The 18,929-nt window shown below is 37.8% G+C and overlaps 1 protein-coding gene across 2 annotated transcripts in view; it reads left to right on the top strand.

Annotated features, from left to right (window-relative positions):
- Positions 1-18,929, top strand: part of LOC134533726 (collagen alpha-1(XXV) chain-like) — a 263,864-nt gene that overhangs the window by 205,394 nt on the left and 39,541 nt on the right. For both annotated transcript variants that reach the window (XM_063371317.1, XM_063371316.1), the window contains 5 exons: positions 1,294-1,343; positions 3,468-3,581; positions 5,323-5,472; positions 9,990-10,098; positions 13,985-14,073. In XM_063371317.1, the coding sequence (XP_063227387.1) occupies positions 1,294-1,343; positions 3,468-3,581; positions 5,323-5,472; positions 9,990-10,098; positions 13,985-14,073 (512 nt within the window). The remainder of the gene's footprint in view (positions 1-1,293; positions 1,344-3,467; positions 3,582-5,322; positions 5,473-9,989; positions 10,099-13,984; positions 14,074-18,929) is intronic.

The raw sequence follows: 18,929 nt of genomic DNA, 5'->3' as shown, positions 1-18,929 counted from the left end.
CCAAAGAAGAAACAATCGCAGCTCGGCTGTGATTCGCCCGATAAAAATACTCTTCCAGAACACAAGGCCTTAAGTTTTAATTTCCATTGAAGATGACAGCAACGAGGCATGCCGAAACCTTTGAAATGCCATCGTTTCCACGAATGTTTCCTCAACACAAATGTCAAGAAGAAGTTCAAGCTGTAGTTAGGCCCGAAAGTCATATGGAAGAATTTTATAATCATGCACTTGTGTTGTAGCATTTAAGAACAAACTTAGTTTACTTTTCTTGTATTAACAGCTACTGAAGTTGGTGTTGATATTAAACAAAATATGGTTATATAAAATTCCACAAACAAATTTTTAGACTAATATTCCTAGAATAACTAACCCACTCTTAATCAATTAATTTTTAGTTAAATAGATATTATATTTAAAATAAATTTGAGGTAAAACTTGTTTTACATGAACATACGAAATAAAAGATTCGAAATCACGCTTTTATTAATTAATAATATCTCAACGTCAAATGCATTAGGAATATTAAATTAAAGACAAAATTCACGACTGAGTACTAGAGGAAAGCTTGCACGAGTCAACTTCAAGAAGTTAAGTATTAAATGAGGAAGTGACAGGTTTTTGAAAGGCAACTAGTGAAAAGCATCTGGGACTCGCAAACTGCCAAAACAACTTTCTACTTACATTTCCAGAATTTAAAACTATGAACTTCCAACAGGCTAAGCTATGAAAATTAGATTTTAAAGTTTTGTACCATGTTTGTCGCTAACATTCTGCTCTTTATACTTTCGTGTCCGAGATTTTATTTAAATTTTCTCTTTTTATACTTGTGCTAAAGTTTTCTTATGAAGTTCAAGTTCTCAGGTTTAAAAAAATGTTCGCGTGCATTTAAATACAAATAATATCTAAGTTTAACATTATTCTAATTAATTAGATGAATGAAACCAAGTGCTACAAACGAATTTCAAACAAATTATGCAAAAGGTTATAAAGATAGACTTAAAAAATCATGTTTTTTAAATATTTTATTTCTAGCATTAGACTTAATAAACAAATGTATGAAAATGCAGTGGTTAATCACGAGAAAAAATCTACATTATACGCCTATATAAATATACATGTGTGTATCTATGTGTGTGGACATATTTGAGTATGTGTGTGTATGTATGTGTGTATATATATGTATGTGTTTGTGTGTCTTGCATTTGTCTTGATTGACATACAGGTTCTTGTCACACGAAACTAGTAGTATTTTTTAGAAATAAAACTAAATCTGCCTTTCTTTTTTGCTTTCAGAGTTCACTTTGCGAGGGCCAAAAGGAGATAAGGGTGAACGAGGACCAAGAGTAAGTCACCTTAAAAACGTTAATTACGACATATTTTTTTTTTCATGAAATTGGAACGTGAATTAAAAATGACGGGAATATCGGAAGAAAAATGTTCAGTCTGAGATCACGCATTACAGTTTTATTACGGCAGATTGATTAAGTCCTTTCGAAATTTTTACATTCATTAATTAAAAATAAAATTCTAAAATAATTAAATACACTTCGTTATTTGAATTATAATAATATTCTATAAATTAGGTTCATTATTCGTATATTACAGATGGTTTTATTTAATTTACAACTTGTATAATTTCATTTCATTTATATCATTCAGTTTCATCTTGTAGCTAAAAAGGATAGGAAACATCGCATCGTGCATGAATGACAAAAGCAAAAAAAAAAATTGAATCTGAACAATTTAAGAGATTTCGATGGGGATGGTTTTGTCTGCTATTTATTTTCACTGTATGAATCCTAATGTACAGAAATAGACAGTACAGTATATAGTTTAAAATAAAATTGCAAACTGTTCGTCATAAAATAAGAGCTTGAAAACAAAAAAAAACACATATGAAAACAATTAGTATCTAAAATTATTAAAATTATTAAAGAATAACTACTTGAGTATTAAAATATTAGAACGAAATATATTTTAATTATATTCTTTTATAATGCAATAACATAATTTTTAAGTTATTTAAAATTAGCTTAAAATTGAGATATATTTCGTTTCTAAGTTTTGGTTATCATAAAGGCTTCATTTATGTGATTTTAATAATATTACAGTCATTGTTTTCATATTTGTTTACTTTTTGGTTTCAAGCTCTTATTTTATGAAAAAAAGTGGTTGTCTGTAAGTCGGTTTACGGACGATAATTTTACGTGATAACGTCATAAGAAAACATTGATGAAAAATTGCATACTTTTTAATTTTCTAATATTATTTACAGTTTTTGCAAATTTAATTTAAATAATTTGTTTAAATATAATCACGAACAATTAGTTAAAAAGACCGCCTTAACCTGTTTGATATTATAGAAGATTTTCTCGCACGGTGGTTGGCCGGTTCTTGCACGCTCGGCTCAGGTGGAACGTGACAATCAGTCATGCTTTTTCGTGCGTGCAGCCGGCGTTCATCGATTTATAAGATGTTATCACATCAAAAAAAACTTTTTTTTTAATTATACACTGTTTCGGCTATTTCTGTGCATTATTCATAGTGAAAATCCTTAATGAAAATACATAGCCAACAAAACCAACTCCATCGAATTTATTTAAGTCGTTCAGTTTCTTCTGTTGTTTTTATATTCGCGTCATTCATGTACAATGCCACCTTTCATCCTCTTAAAATATGAAATGTCACTGAATATTTTTTGTAGCCATTCCTTAAATAATTAAGTATTTGTGAATCTTTGGATTATTGTATTCTTTCCATAATACCCTAAATTATACAATATTAACAAACACAACCGAATATAGCTATAAACCAAGCGATACAATTGACCAATTGAACCACTTGTATGAAGCAATGTGGTAGATAAAAAGATGATGCCAAAAAATGTACCAAGCACGTCTCTCCGTGGAAGCTTGTCACTTAGCGAGAAGGTCCTGGGTGACAGTGGTCACCGAGGCGTGACGATCACGTGACGAAGGTCATGGGTCCAATGCCAAACCAGCTCTCGGGAGCACAGAGTCGAAGCTGTAGTCTGGGGAGCCAACGTCGTGAGCGTGGCCAATTCGCAGGAACTCCTGGAGTACGGCGAGAAGCCCTGGCCCGGTCATCCCCGATGGTTGTGGTGTCTTTGAGGGTCTTCCGGGAAGGCTCGGGATGTTCTTGGATCAGCGGCATGGTCGGCAGGGATGCTACCCGGTCCTTGGACGTGGGCTAGACCCCTGCCCTACCCGGGTGTCACTCATAGACGCGACTCTATGGAGTGCCGTGAGAAGGTGAGTGGGTTCCACGCCCGCCACCGTGGTACAAAGGTGCGCGATCCCCCACAACACTGCTGGTGTCAGCCTGCTACTGATGGGTCTTGTAGCCGGGAAAGGCGATGAACCGGCAGCTCCCGCGGCACCAGGTGAAGGGGCCGAGGCCTGCGCCCAGCCGACGCTAGCGGCGGCCAATGGGAGGTGTTGTTCCAGGGCCCTCCAGGGGACGTGGTGCGAGGCCCCCCGGGCCCCCCGGGTCCGGCAGGCCCCCCGGGTCCCGCCTTCTCCGGCTCTGACGCCTTCCTGGGCTCCGGGGACGGCTCTGCGGTGAGTCCCTTCAGTGCGTCAGTGCAGTCAGGTGTCCTGTGACACATACAACTGGTTTACATTAAGTATGCGATTTTTTTATATTCTGTATTCTCATCATGCTGTAGCTGTTACTGAAGTTTAATATCTTATTTCTAGGGCCATGGTTTATTTTTTTTTTTTTTGCCAAAAGATTTCAAGACTAGCTGAGAGTTTAAACACTGTAGCGTCGTCATTTTGTGACTGGTAGAGTTATTTCAAATACATGTCTACCGTCATCACACCAATCACGATTATTAGAGACCGGAAAAATTCGCGGATTCCTTTCGCGATAGGCTAGAATCCAAAAACCGTTTTCCTTTTTACCGCATCAGTTTTTGGACAACAGTTTATCTGAATGACACTCGGCCAATGAAAAACCTTTAACAAAAGAAGTATAGAATCATTAGCGTCCCAGTTAACAGGTATCACGAGTCAGTAGCCAATGAGCAGATGTCATTTTCCCGCATGCATAGAGGATCATGGAGTCTATCCTACAGGTCATTGAAATCGTGAATTTTTCCTTTCTCTTATTCAGTGCGGAAGCAAACTCGTCCTCAATTTCCTAGTAAAATAAGGCAATGTGTTCCCTTGCAGTCGACCGCCAATTTAAAGGAAGAAACCGCTGGTGCAGTCATACCATATTGCAGTCTAGTGGATTTTCTCGACAAACGCCTGCCTTTACTAATTGTTAATTCCTTTTAAACTTATTACAGTAGACCTGCATGGTTCGTGTTATCGCTTGGAGACAGTGCTGTAGTATTTCCATTCTGTCATGGGTAATTTGACACGCACCTAAGGACAACAAACCAATTAAAAAATAGATCATTAACCTGACCCAGCCATAGAGAAGTTAGGATCTAGAAACAGCCAATGAAAAAATGAAACTGACCCATCCCAGCATCATTGTCATTCCCCATTAACCATTCGGCTGACCTGTGGTTGACTCAAAGGAAAGCCCGTCCTAAGCGAATTACAAGGAACTTAACCAGGGACATGCATTACAAAACTGTATCTTTATTTTTTATTATATAATGTTATGGCCACCACGCAAAACTCTACAGTTGCCCTACGCACGACGAGAATATTGCGCACCAATCTACAGCCTTGCGCTTAGAGACGATAGCGTGCTATAAGTACCAGCTAGTGTCGCACTTATCATCCCGCCTCACCAACACAAACACATACCTCACTAAGAGGGTCCATTTAAGATACTCAATTATTGATTGATTTTTTTTTATGATTCATCCTAGCGACATCATTTCAGTCTGTTGAATAAAAAGAAAATGTTTAGCTTTATGCAGCAACTGTTTGTTTTGACTATCAAATTCCTACCCGAGTCTTCTCAACGTTGGAAAAACTCCCACTCCAAAGAGTGATATGTAGAGACCTGCAAACTTCGCGGATTCATTTCGTGTTATGCTAAAATTCAAATAATTGTACCTCAGTGCTGCTTCCGCCATTGGTTCACTGTTAATCTGGAGGACTGAGGGCCAATTAGAGACCCTCGCTCATAGAAGTGTCTAATCACAGGCCACCCAGTCGAGACGACTCACAAGTCAGCAGCCAATGAACAGGTGGCATTTGCCCGAGTGTGTAGAAGATATTGGAGTCTATCCTGAAGGTCATTTAACCCGCGAATTTTTCCGGTCTCTAGTGATACGGAAGTGTGTGTGTACCGTCGCAGTTGGCAGCGCTGCAGTGAGCCACGGTGCTGTTGCAGTTGGGAGCACTGGTGGGACCCCCCGGCCCGCCAGGCGTGTGCTCGTGCAACTTCACGTCCATCATCAGCTCGTTGACGCTGCCCGACGCCATCCCGGGCCCGCCAGGGGTGCCGGGGATAGACGGCAAGGCCGGCCCGCCTGGGACATCTGTACGTGCATCGCCCGGCCCTGTCGCCTTCCCCCTTTGTTTGTAACCTGGTAGACATCTGCGCGCTTATCTCGTGAACCAAACTTTCAGATAGTTATATGAAACTGAATTATGTTAGTTTCATAAATGTATCAGGTACACAAATTTACTATTTATTGGGCTATACGTATTTCAAGAATTCTTGCTTATAGAACATTAAAATCTAATAGACCAATTTTTTGTATGATGAGATTTTATAAAAATATAATAATTTTTATACGTTTAGAAATATAAAGTTTAGTAATGTTACCTTTATAGTAAATATATAACATATGTAAACCGTGAATTCACTTTATGATTGTGTGACAATCTTAAGATTGTTTCAAATTAACTTATATTTAAACTGATGTGTAGGAGACCCAATTTGACAACACGTTCACAGATGAGAATGACACTAGTTTAAAAGCATTGGTTTCAATCGCGGAGATGCCATAGTCATTAGTTTTATGTATATATATAGGTATAACTTGTTCGAATATTGCTACACATATATTAAATGTGTGGCAGGAAATGCCAAAACAAGGATTTTAACTTATGAAACAAATGTTTTGATACGCAATCTTGTGAAAAGAAGCGATAAAATTTGAATTTAGCTCGCATTTTGTGCCTTTTCAATAGCTGAGATGACGAGAAATGGCAGCAAAGTGATGTTTAAATGCCCCGCGGGAAACATACGCTCTAGCAGCCAGCTGTACGGCGTACATCACCCATCGCGGCACGAAACCCCCAGTTTCAGGCTGTCGATGTTAAACACGTGTGAAGGTATTCCTATTCGGTACACGTCTGTTGTAAGTAGTTGCAAACTGCCCTCCTCTCGTCTACCCGTTGACCATCTGTGACTCGGCCGTCCACGTAAATGTAAGGTTTTTCGCGCCGATTTTTGTTTCCTAAATTCTGTAATCGCAGCACAGTGCTCACTTCGCCGTCAGCATTGCGCTGATCACTCGACGACAAACATGAATGCGTGCCGCATATATTAGATAGCAGTCTTGTGAGGCAGCTGACGAAGTTCCTGCCCCGTGTTGCACTACATGTTATGATCGTTTCAAAATTGAGGCACCGTCTTACTCGATACCGTGTTTGCTGACTGCCTGGATTTAAAATCTGAGTCAGATTCGGATGTTAAGTGAAGTTTTGTTAAGCTATAGTAAAGTAATTACATGAAAGAAAGAAAATCCCAAGGGCTTTGAGGTAACAAGAGAATTTACCAATTATTTATCTGTGGAAGATCAATCAAATAACACCACAAAGCCCCAATAAAAATACAAACTGTGATGTGTCAGGACCACAAACAGGATCGTTTCACGCTGTCTGCTTTAGGATTATTTCCTCTTGTTAGTGGGAATGTTACATTTTTATAGATTTTTTTTTAGGTCACTGGGAGGGAGAATGTATCACCCCTCATCCCCCCTCTCCACTCTGCATACGCCCATGACCACCAAATAAGAGCAGGGGAATGGGGAGGGTATGTACGGTGAGTTATTGCACCGCCTGCACATACAGCTCTATGTTCGCCTGGCGTTACATAATAATTTTAAAAGTTCATCTGTGACAATACAGTATTATGTGTGCATTTTCATTGCATCATTCAGAATAATGGTTTCATCATCTCAGATGTTTTGTGTCAATACATATTATTTCCCACACGATGCTTTGAAGACTTTTAAAAGAACTCTTTAGGCGATTTTTAGAAAAATGTTTGAGTATAAATTATTGGAAAATTAATTACTAAAGCCCTATAAGTATTCTTGAGCTCATTTCCTATTCGGCCAACTATGTGTTATTTCTGAACAATTGTTTTAGTTATGAAAATTTGGAATGTATGCAGTGAGTATATTTGTATACTTCCAGTTACTCTTCCAATATTTGCTTACGTATTAGTTTAAACAATTTATGTTGAGTAATTGTATTTTTTTTGTCACAGTTCCTGCGGATCCTTCACTAGCTTTACAAGCATTGTATATCCTTGACTGTGCGTTGTTTATTTTGCACCAGATACATTCTACAAGATTTATGATGTGCAAACATCTTGGTTCTCAGTATATGGCATTTGGTAGGTGTAATTTCGGGGAAATGTAACGAAAGCCGATGAACGGAAATGTGTTACAAAGATGTCGGACCCACGTGTAGCCACAAACACCCGAATGTAGTCACTTTCGTAAACATTGGGGGACATACCAAACATATTGGTGTGCCAAATGAAACTTTACGATTGTGATACTAATCACTCTGGAATATCTAAGGAAAAATAAAATAATCATAACAACAATAAATCACAAGTTTTAAAATACTTATGATAACAGGCATTACAGTGATTATAATACATATTCTCATTCCAAAAATCTAAAAGGCTTAAAAGTAGCACAACGGTAGAGTGAGCGTTTGGTAACCTCAAGGGGCGTTGTTCAAGTCTCGTCGTTGGAAATTATTTAAAACGTTTTAATAACACAATAATATAATAAAAATTTTGAATCAGCTTAATATGGTAGAGGTTTGTTTTAAAGAAGTGTTTACAGATTGATTTCAGTCTTTTAAGCAAGAACAAATACTAAATATACGTATACTTAGTGTTATAATGTGTTTTTAAAAAGTCTCAGTGCCATCTATAATATAAAAATGAATCGCAAAATGTGTTGGTAAGCGCATAACTCAACAACGCCTGGACCAATTTGGCCAAGTTTTTTAAAATGTTCGTTGGAGTTCAAAGATGGTTTTTACGGCGAGAAAAATTCGAATAATTGCCGGAAAAACCCTAAAACCAGCCCTTTTCTTTTTCCCATACAAACGTTTTCTAACTAAACGAGCACTCATTGTTGTTTAAACAATGTAAAAACAACAATTAAAATTTAACAACAACAATGTAACAATTAAAATTTAAACATGTTCCTAACTTCAAAGAGTCAATTTGCACTTTATTACCTCTGTACAAAGTTCAATCATATCTATCAAAACAGTGTGCTTTGGAGCACAGATAAACAAAAAAAAAAAAAACCGAAATCGATTAGTTCAATTTGGTCGGCTTGAAGGATTTGACTCCAAGTCATATCAAATTTAAAAAAAATTTGAAACAACAACAAACTGTCAATGTCAGTGTTTTTTTTTTCCTTGGATTTTAGGTTACCTACCCTAATGAGTTTGCTTTTGTCAACTTATACACGAAACAAATTCTTACCTATATAGTGTTTTGTGCAGTGTTTATTTACCTATGATCGCTAATTATTGCATGTGACAAAATAATCTATAATATAGATATGCCTCCTATTAGACGAATCAATTTAGGTAGAAGAACCCGAAATACTACAAACCAAGCTAATTACTGATCTATTCATTCACTACAATGAAAATAAAAATTATGATGTTTCACATGATTAACAATAAAGAGATTACTTATTTTTTATTTATCTTTTTATTTATATTTTTTATTTAATTATATTTCTTATTCACAACACCCTATCACCAGGGTGACTGTTCTGTTCAGGAGAATTTTTTGCCCCGACTATAAAATATGTAGGAACAAAAAAATGTCACATTACAAATCATTTTGACAGGACTTTATTGCAATTTAATTAGGCAGTACGAAGTCTGCCGGGTCAGCTAGTAGAAGTATAACTTCTAACGTGTGTGGAAACTTTATAGTATTAACTGTTTGGTTAATTTTATTAAATGGGCAGTATTTTAATAAAATTACTTGTCGAAAATCAGGTTCAAAGCCAGGGTTTTATCGGAGCCTATCTAATAGTTCAAAATTTCCTGTTGTTTCGAGCTGCTAATTGCTTTCTGCGTTTGATGATTTCAACATACATTTACAATTCAGGCAGCGAGTTTTAGCAGCGCGACGGTCGTTGAAAGTGTGTGTGTGATTCGCATCCAAAATTTTGGTATTTGAAAAGGGACTGTTATATTTTTCATTTTATTTATCACACTCGGCATTAGTTTAAAGCATTTAAATTTAAATTTCGTTTCCGAGTTTTGAATTATAAATTTAATTGCAACATGAACAACATGAGAACACTTGAGTTTGCTCGTTACCGGGGGTAGATGTTCTACACATCACTGGCGAGTACTGAAAGTTTCCTTTACAATTATTTTTTTGTAAAAGTTTTAAGGCAAATATTTAAAATTCAACCTTCCCCATTGATTATTTTACGGACACTTATTTGAGTAATTACCACTACTTAACGTCTACAGATTAAGATTAAAAATAATTTTAATACTTTTTTATGAGTTGACAAAACACCAAAAAAAATATATTTAAAATTGAAAAAAAAAAATTGAGGTTTTTTATTGACACACAGATCATGTACTCTTGTGTTGTGTGACGTGGCTCAAATTCGCCAGTAACAGTTGTCTACGTATCCTTATGTCACGTGGTTGCCAGAGCTCGCGGACGAACACCACGTGTTCCTATGGCAAGCCGCATGAGCCACTGGCACAACTTGTGTCGGAGCGAGTGACCAGCCGGCGTGGTGGTTGTTGCAGGGCCTGCCGGGACCCCCCGGGGAGCGAGGCCCTCACGGGCCCAAGGGCTCCAAGGGGGAGCGGGGAGAGATAGGCGCTCCGGGCCCAGAAGGCTTCCAGGGCTCCAAGGGTCAGTCCAGCTCTCTCTTACCGCTGCGCCGGATAACCACTGTGCTCTCATTTAATAACCATTTACTTTGGACGTAACGCCTTTGTCGTGGAAAAATAACATCTACAATGCGAAATAAGAAATAAAAACTCAAAGAGAACCAGCCTAAATCAGCTGATGTCGAACAGATTGACCCAGCGATGAAACTAAGCTTGTATCATGGACAACACCGCGACGGCAGCACAGTTGGGTCCATCTGTTCGACATCAGCTTGCTGCCTGGGAAATTATGTTTTCATTATTTTATTTCTTATTTATCATTATTGAAAAAAAAATTCATGACAAAACAGTGAAGAACTGTAATGGCGTGTGTCCAAAAAAATTTTAACAAATCCAAATTCCCCATTGCATGAATCATATTAAGAACGCATTTTGTTCTCTCTGTCCCTTCCATATTTTATAAAATAAACTCCTGGTGAAGTGACGGTCGTATCCAGCGATTTTGTGGCCACTAAATACAAATTTGAACATTTTTCAGGTGTACACTAAGGACAGAAAAATGTATGTTGAGGTGACTTACACCAAACAAGGATGTGTTTTTTTAATAAAAAACTTTGGAAATTACTATACCAAAATAATTTTAGGTGTTCTTAAGTAGAAGTAATGAATTTTATTAGCATTATAAATGTAAATTGTGTTTAGTTAAAAAAAATAATTTTCTTGTAGAAAAATTCCAAATACTACGAAAAAACTGGCTGAATGCGTTATTTTATTTTTTTTTATTTCGGTACCTCGTGTATTTTAATTATATGTAGTAAATGCTGGAGATGTTTTCGTAATGCTATAATAATACACCTGAAAAATATTTTTCAAGTTGTAAATACCGACATTTAATTTTCTGTAAACGCAATATTTTTTTAAGTGATTAATTACCCTAAGAAAATTGGTAAGTCTAAGATACTTAACGTGGTTGTGTACACATTATAATGGAAGCACTGAGATGGATGCGCATAGAGAGGTAGGATAATGCCATAATGCACATGTTCAACTGACGGCACTGACGGCAGGGATTCAGAGGAGGTCGGTAAGGGTTACAGCCATTTGTTTCCCTCGCTGTTCGCCTACCCGGGCGAGCAACACGAGTACCATAAGAACAGGTTTCAGCGTTTAGTCGCAGGAGGATGGTGACCAATCAGTAGAGACCGGAAAAATTCGCGAATTCATTTCGCGATAGGCTAAAATACAAATAGTTATACCTCAGTGCTGCCTCTGCTATTGGCTCACAAGTCACCTGGATGTCTCTGGGCCAATTAGAAACGCCCGACCAAATCTTTATCGAATCACAGGCTGCTACGTTGGGACGTCTCACAAGACAGCAGCCAATGAGTTGGTGGCATTTTACCGAGTGCACGTAGAATTGTGGAGTTCATCCTAGAGGTCATTGAACCCGCGAATTTTTCCTGTCCCTACCAATCAGTATTGGGGGGTTATTTGACCGCGAAATTGTTTTCCTCGCTGAAAGAATCGCAAGCATAACCGAGGCGGACGCGGGACGAAGTGTGTCGAAGAGGGAAGGGCAGAGCCTACGACCCGGGCCCGCCGAGTGAACGGGAGAGACTTACATGCGGGTCACTTCACTGGGAGACTGCGGATATCCTGACACCGGCCCACCAGCCTGTGTCCGCACGCTAGGCTCGTCGTCATCTGACACTTCACGGCGTAACGGGCGCGGCAAGCGGGACTTCGGCACGGCAAGACATCGGGAGACCTAAGATGTACATCAAGTTCTGTCCCTGCCCGAACATGCCCGAATATTCACCTTCGGCCAACCTCGGGATTTTTTTTTATTTTCGCGCAGTAAAAATGAATTCAAATATTAAAAGTGGTCGGTTAGGTTAGCTACATTAAAACCCTTTAAAACACTATGGACGGTTAGTTAGGTTAGTATGGCTACATTAAAATGAACAGAGAAATATAAATATATATAAATAAATCCGAGGTTGGCCGAAGGTGAATATTCGGGCGTGTTCGGGCAGGGACAGAACTTGATGTACATATTAGGCTTACCCAAGACATCGTCCTCGGCCTGGGTGCCTGGTGACGGGAACGGATCTCAGTTCTCGAAACTTCGCGAACGTTTTGTTTTAGGAAGTCTACTGAGCTCGTCAAACTTTTAGGAGCACTCAACACTTGCAGCAGGATATCTGATAAAGGTTCTGCACTAAAAAACACTACTTCACCTAGGCTGGCAATACTGATGGAAATTGCGCCATAGGCCTCGTTGAAGTTGCAGCTAGAAAAGTACGCCAATAGCACCAACACCTGCGGGTGTACGCCTCATCACACTCCCTTCTTGTTGGAGACGAAATTATGTTCAGTCTGTCCAATAAACTTTGCCAAAGTGGCAGGTCTTCCAACTGCCATACAGCGGCCAATGAGAGAAAAACTTGGCAATCTCATGGGCTGAGGTATCTCACACATCTAATGTGCAAGTTTATTTGCGCCAATAAATTCTCCAATGGCCGAAAAGGTGAAAACCATTTTAAAAACTGCAAAAAGTTTAGGTTGAGCTTTAGTTTACCCAAGTGAGAGTTCAGAACCTGCCCAAAAAAAATGTGTCCAGCAACCCACTCGTTATTCAAAACGCAAAACACGAACAATGCTCAAATTTAGATACGTATTTTAAGCATCCAAAGTTAAAGTGTTGCCATCAATCCAAACGAAACAAGCGCTGCGCATGACGGTAATTGGGCCGTCATAGTTCTTTGTAAATTCTTGAATAAATCGTTTAGGAAAAATATCCAGGTGCTTTCAAAAGTGTGTGTGCGCATAAATTGACGCTGGGTTAAGCAAAGTTAAGCTGTTTTTTCGGCGCACCGCACAGCCCGATAGTTGGCTGGAAGAGACCTGGATCCAGCCGGGGGAAATGCTGCTGGATGGACTCTAAGTCGTGAAGCACAGAGCACTCAGGCCCCGCGGGGCAGAGCACAGGCAACTCCTGGAGCACCGCCGCAACTCCTCGCTCGTCCGCGGCGATGGTGACGCGGTGCAGTGAGTCGGAAAAGTTAAAGAACCAGAACGGACGTCCGATAGTTTCGGCACATAGAGGCCACAGTTACACTGCAAACAGACGTGGAAGAACGCGAGAAAAAAATAGGCCCATTAAATATATATATGTAAAACTAAAGTTAAAACAATTTATAATTATTAAAAAATAATAAAGCAGCTTTTAAATTACGTAAAAGAAAAAGAAAAACACCAAATTTAGATTAGCACAGTAAAAGGCTCGATGGAAAATACTGTGGTGTACAGCGCAACTCTTTATTACAAGTTAATATGTTCAGTGTGAGTGTCATGATGTTAAAATTAACTGAAATTTGAGGTCAGTTTACAAATGAATGCAGTTGTAAATTTATTTAACATGAAATAAAAAAATGTCACAAAAAAAAAGTGTGGCATATTTACCGAACTATAGCAATTGTAATTTTACACACTACATGTATTTGGCAACAGTCTCCGCCGTTGTTAGTATAATTTTAAGTGTTGGTGTATTTTTACTCTTGTGTTTGTGTGAAATTACTCTTAACATCGATGGAGACTCTGCTGCCACATATATTTTCTGTAAAATTACACAAAATATTTTTATAATGTACGTTATATAGAGCTGTATATGATTAGCATGTCGCCAAGATAAATCAGGTTGTGCTAGTTCGCTTCCTTCTTGGGTGCTCAGATTTTAATGTCAAGCAGTGGGCATCATTTCAGCTCACGTGTTGAGCGAAGTTGTTCCTTTGTTCCTAGTTAACCTTTTCCGTACGACACATTTGTAATCCTGCTGTGTTTCCCTGAACCCGGAGCCGCAGTAGAGCCTCCCGTGCATTCCCCGTGACAGCGTCGCGTGATTCCAGGCGAGCCCGGCAGGGACGGCCGTCCTGGAATCCCTGGAACCCCGGGACCGCCTGGCGCGCCGGGCAAGTCGGAGTTCTCGCACTACGACGTGAGTACCCGCGCCTGCAGGCAGCTGCAGTGGCGCCGTAGCCCTGTCGCACAGAACACACCATTCACGACCGCTTCCTCACTACAATTACATCATAGCTGTTGACTTCTCTGCAGATGTGCTAAACGAAACTACCTATTAAAATGTTATGAGACCTGTGGCTTCCCGCGAACATTTAAACTTCATCAAAAAAGTCACGATTTTTTTATATAAACCCAAAGTTCTAACGTATTTATAAAACTTGTAATCACCTCTGTGTTTTTATTTCCTGTATGAAAGGTGATTTAACTGTAGGAAATTACAGATTTTGGATATTATTTAATTAATTTACATATTCATAACTGTGTAACACACAATTTTTCGTGTCCATTTTTCATTAATGATCAGAATCTATCACGAAAATAATTTATTTGTAATTTTTGAACAATCTTTTTGCTGTAATAGAGATTTTGCCTAATTGGCAATTAAAGAGATAAGCTTTCCCCATACAATGAAAATGAACCGATGATTAATGGCGATTGAAAATATAAGTCACATTCTGTTCAATGTTTTGTGTCTGATAACCGTTAGTGGCATCGGTGTGCGTGAGAATCAAGTAAGCCAGTGGATTGTCTAGTTGTAAGTGACCAGCTTACCAGCCAATGCCACTGGTTATTCTTTAACTTAGTCGGTGTTATGTAATTTGTAACAAAGTGTTCCCTTTTCTGAAGTTCTTCTAAGAAGGAGCTACTGCTTAGCTGTTCTTCCAGGAAAGTAGTGAGTAAATAAATGTCAAAATGTGCTGCTAAACTTTATTCTTAAAAGAGAATAGTTACCAAAAAAAGCATATGTGAAGAAATTATGTAATAAGTGTCTACATGGTAACAAACATCTCTAAAAAAATTGCAGCCTGCAACTTGTTCATAAGTCCAAGATTCCTTTGCTTATCAATATTTCTTCGCTTTTAAAACTGATACGATCAACATAGTCTTGCTATTACACATCAGTTATACTTCATTTGCGTAAGGTGTCTTAATATGTGTGACTTGAATTTTATTGATATAACACAGTAAGTTTTGTTTTGAAATTTTCTTTTTCTTTTTTGATTCCATTGCTCAATCTAAAAAACTAGGCTTTTAAATTAAATAAATATTTAAATCGTATTAATAAAAATATTAGAATAAATTTTTAAAATATATCACAGCCACTTTGAAAGTTAAAAAATTTGTAAAGTGATTGAAACTTTAAAAATTGTTTAGTTTTTTGTGACACAAGGCTTCAATGCAGTGTACAAATAAGTTTTTTTTTACTTTTCACATTTGTATTTAAAGTTGCGAGGGCAACTGCACTAAGTAAATTTAGAAATATTTTACCTTAAATATTAAGATACCAAATAATAATATACTAACAGGATGAATTTGGATCTTGGAAGACAATAGCTGGTATGTTAGTTTATGAATGCTGGGTCTTAATTCTGAAATGCGAATACATGATCAGTATTAAAACATGTTGCAGATACACAGTTTGGAGAGAAATCCAAGTTGTATCAATTGAAATAAAATCGTGATTTTTCCCACTAAACAGTTAAATTTTATCATAGAAAACATTTAGAAGACTGTGAAAATATTGTTTTATATATACATAATAATTTTTGATGTAATGTAAAAGAATTGATTATCACAACAGACCTGTGTGTATTTTGAGCAAAGTGTATTGGAATAAATTTCTTGTATTCATATTTCCATGCTGCGTATATCAGCCTAGCTGGAAACCCCGTGCTATACTAAAGGTAGGCTTCTTCCCATACAGATGTGCAAAAAGTTACATATCAATGGTGTACCTTTTATTTTAAGTGTATTTTAAAGCCAAAACAAGAACTTTTGTGATTTTTTTATAATAGCTATCAACATTATAAAATATATTAATAGTTTTTTATAAAATTTTACATAAATCACCTCTTATTTAAAATTAAAATCATCCGTTATTTCAATTTCATTTATGCTTTCTACCACATTCAAAAACCACCATATAATAAAATTTAGTTCAAGATATTATTTAGTTAGCCCCTGCTCCATTATTAATTTCGTTTATTATTTAATTAAGTCAAAAATAAGTTTAAAACTTTTATGCGTTGCTTTTACAAAAAAAAAGACAAGTATAGCAAGCCTCGATCTTTTTTACTATGAGGATTTCTTGTTTCAGTTGATTATAAGAAATTCTGTACAGTTATCTTAATTACACTTAATAATTACTAATATATTAAGTCAAAAACAATTTGATCCAATTTAAAATAAATTTTCGTGTCGCGGCCACCCCGGTAGCCCCACCACTTTGTAAGATGTTGTTCTGCCCTAACTGCAACTAATTCAAACATTATTGATATTATTTAATGTAAATAAGTAGAGACCTTCAAAATTGTGATTTCTGTTCCGTGACTTAAATAGAAGTCAAACGCTTGTGCAATTTGAGTGGAAGACCTGATCTCTATAAAATTGTATTGAAACAACACACTACTGAACCAGGGGCTTACCAGAAAGTCTGGCAGTGACCTGCAAACCGTTGAAGTTAACGTTAGTTTGTGAAATTATATCGATTCCTATCTGTTATGTCATGTTTCTGTCAATAAGATTAAAGCAGGATTACTTCCTAAGTAGATATAAGAGTCCATGATCAAAGCTTTCTGGCTGACAACGTGTATTGTTTGTGTGTGAAATCGCATCCAGTTTGACTGTCGGATAGAAGGCGCACGAAAAATGTACAAAACAACGTTTGCAATGCAACGTTGAACAACTTGTTTTCCAAAAAAAAACTAACTAGAACAACATGGATCTGAGTGCATAAAAGGTACATTTGGAATTTAGCTTAAAGACTGACTGATGGCTCAGAAAAGTTGAAAAACGACACATATCAAAGATAACATTCCAAGCATTAATTTAGCGTGATTTCGGACAGTTACGAAGAATTTAAATACGGAAGAATGTGCCAGGATGTGCCAGGTCTTTAAGATTGCAAATGTATTGTCATCACCTCTGTGCTACTTCTCCACGTATTCGTTATTATTATAAAAAATATTAATTGTAGATAAATGTCATTTTAATGAAGAAATGCTGTGACATGTTTAGCTGACACCGCACTATAAAGTAGGTATACAAAAAGTGCAGTTCAGGCCATCCTAGTTCTCATTAGAAAATCTCTGACTGCTTTTACTTCAGACAAAATAATATACAGACATTTGGGTGCAAGCAAAATATTGTTTGCAAAGATGGCCTCGAAAAAAAGGTATCTAACCAGAATCACTGAATAACAAGTTTTTTTTCAACATCTTTCTGTAGATTCTTATTTATCATGTTGGTTGTGTAACTGATAACGAAGTAAAGGAATTTTTTGATCTCATCCAAAATTTAAAGTAATTTTAAATTTCAACTATTATGTCTCCTTGCACAGCTAAATATTGTATACTTCTTACCCTACTTCTAAAGTTTTTTGTAGAAGGCAGTTTACGAGACCAGGATGTAAGGACAGATCGAATCACTTTTTTACTTTGCCACAAAATATAGCACAATTCTTTTAACTAATGCAGCATGGGATCTAGGATTGCAAAATAAATTCTGAATATCTTATGCTTGAGAGGTTTGGCGTATGTCAAGAATCTTGCATGGATATTGAATCTTGTTGGTTCAGCTCAAACGGGAAATCGCTTACATGGTGAAAAGTGAATGTATTTGGGAAATCAATTTTTTATCGTCATTCTAAGTTAATAATTTGTGATAAATTAAAGTTTTTGACAAAATATTAAGCATTCACACTCGTAGAGTGCAATTTCTTTTTACCGCTGGAGGGATCACTTTTCTTCTAAACCATCTATACCAGTAGCAGCCTACTACTACAAAATGTATGCTAAGAGTGTCGGGTGGGAACTGCATGATGTCTTCCTACTAAAGCGGCACTGCAAGACTTTGAACCGTCTACGACCGGCCTGGTGTGGTTCCAGCTACCGCCACGGTGATCTGGGTTCCATTCCCGGCTCGGATGTGTTCACAATTGTGAGCGTTGTAGCCGTGAGGTAATTGGTTTTTCTCAGAGATACCCAACAGCCAGTGGCGTAGCAAGCGGGTGGCAGGGATGGCCCCCGCCAGGGGTGCCGGAGCAGGGAAGGGGGGGGGGGCGCCGCGATGGTTTCGCGTTACTGAACCCTCTCCCCACTCTCTTTTAATCCAAGAGGGGGCGCCATTTTCAGTTCTGGCCAGGGGCGCCAGTCACCTTAGCTACGCCACTGCCAACAGCCATTCGTTACATCAACCCTCCACTCTCATATTATTACCGGCAGCAAAAATAAATAAACAGGCAATAACTGCCCAAGATGTATATCATTGATCTGCAGTTCATTCAAGCACCTGCTAGGGTGCAGAGTGGCGTAGCGGGAAGACATTGACCAGCCAGCCATACTGATTCCGGTTTTCCACGTCTTCCCTCAATCTCTCCAGGCAAAACGTAAGACGAGTCTAGGCTGTATGCAATGGACGATCTCTGTCCTTATATTTCTGGTCTATCGCCCGTATTACAAACCGATTCTTGAGATCTTTGCACGGGGGCATCATTAGCCAAAACCAAATTGTGCCGTTAAGCTAACGTTGACAAAGCCACGTGGGTTTTGTTCACTAACGCTGCACCAATAGACGCACACTTATATATATATATATATTTAAATAACTGACAATGAAATACAAAACACTTCCTGGGTTATACATTTTACATATAAAAGACACGACATCTTATAACCTAAATGAAACTCTAACTGCCGGCCTGCGTAACAGATTTTTTGAGCTGAACTCAGCAAAGTTCTTAACTGCGCAGCTTCTGTGAGCAGTCTATGTGAT

This window comes from Bacillus rossius, chromosome 7 (genome assembly GCF_032445375.1).
Source record: "Bacillus rossius redtenbacheri isolate Brsri chromosome 7, Brsri_v3, whole genome shotgun sequence".
In the NCBI taxonomy this organism is placed as follows: Eukaryota; Metazoa; Arthropoda; class Insecta; order Phasmatodea; family Bacillidae; genus Bacillus; species Bacillus rossius.
The sequence above is the reverse complement of the archived record's forward strand: the minus strand, read 5'-3'. Positions and strand labels throughout refer to the sequence as shown.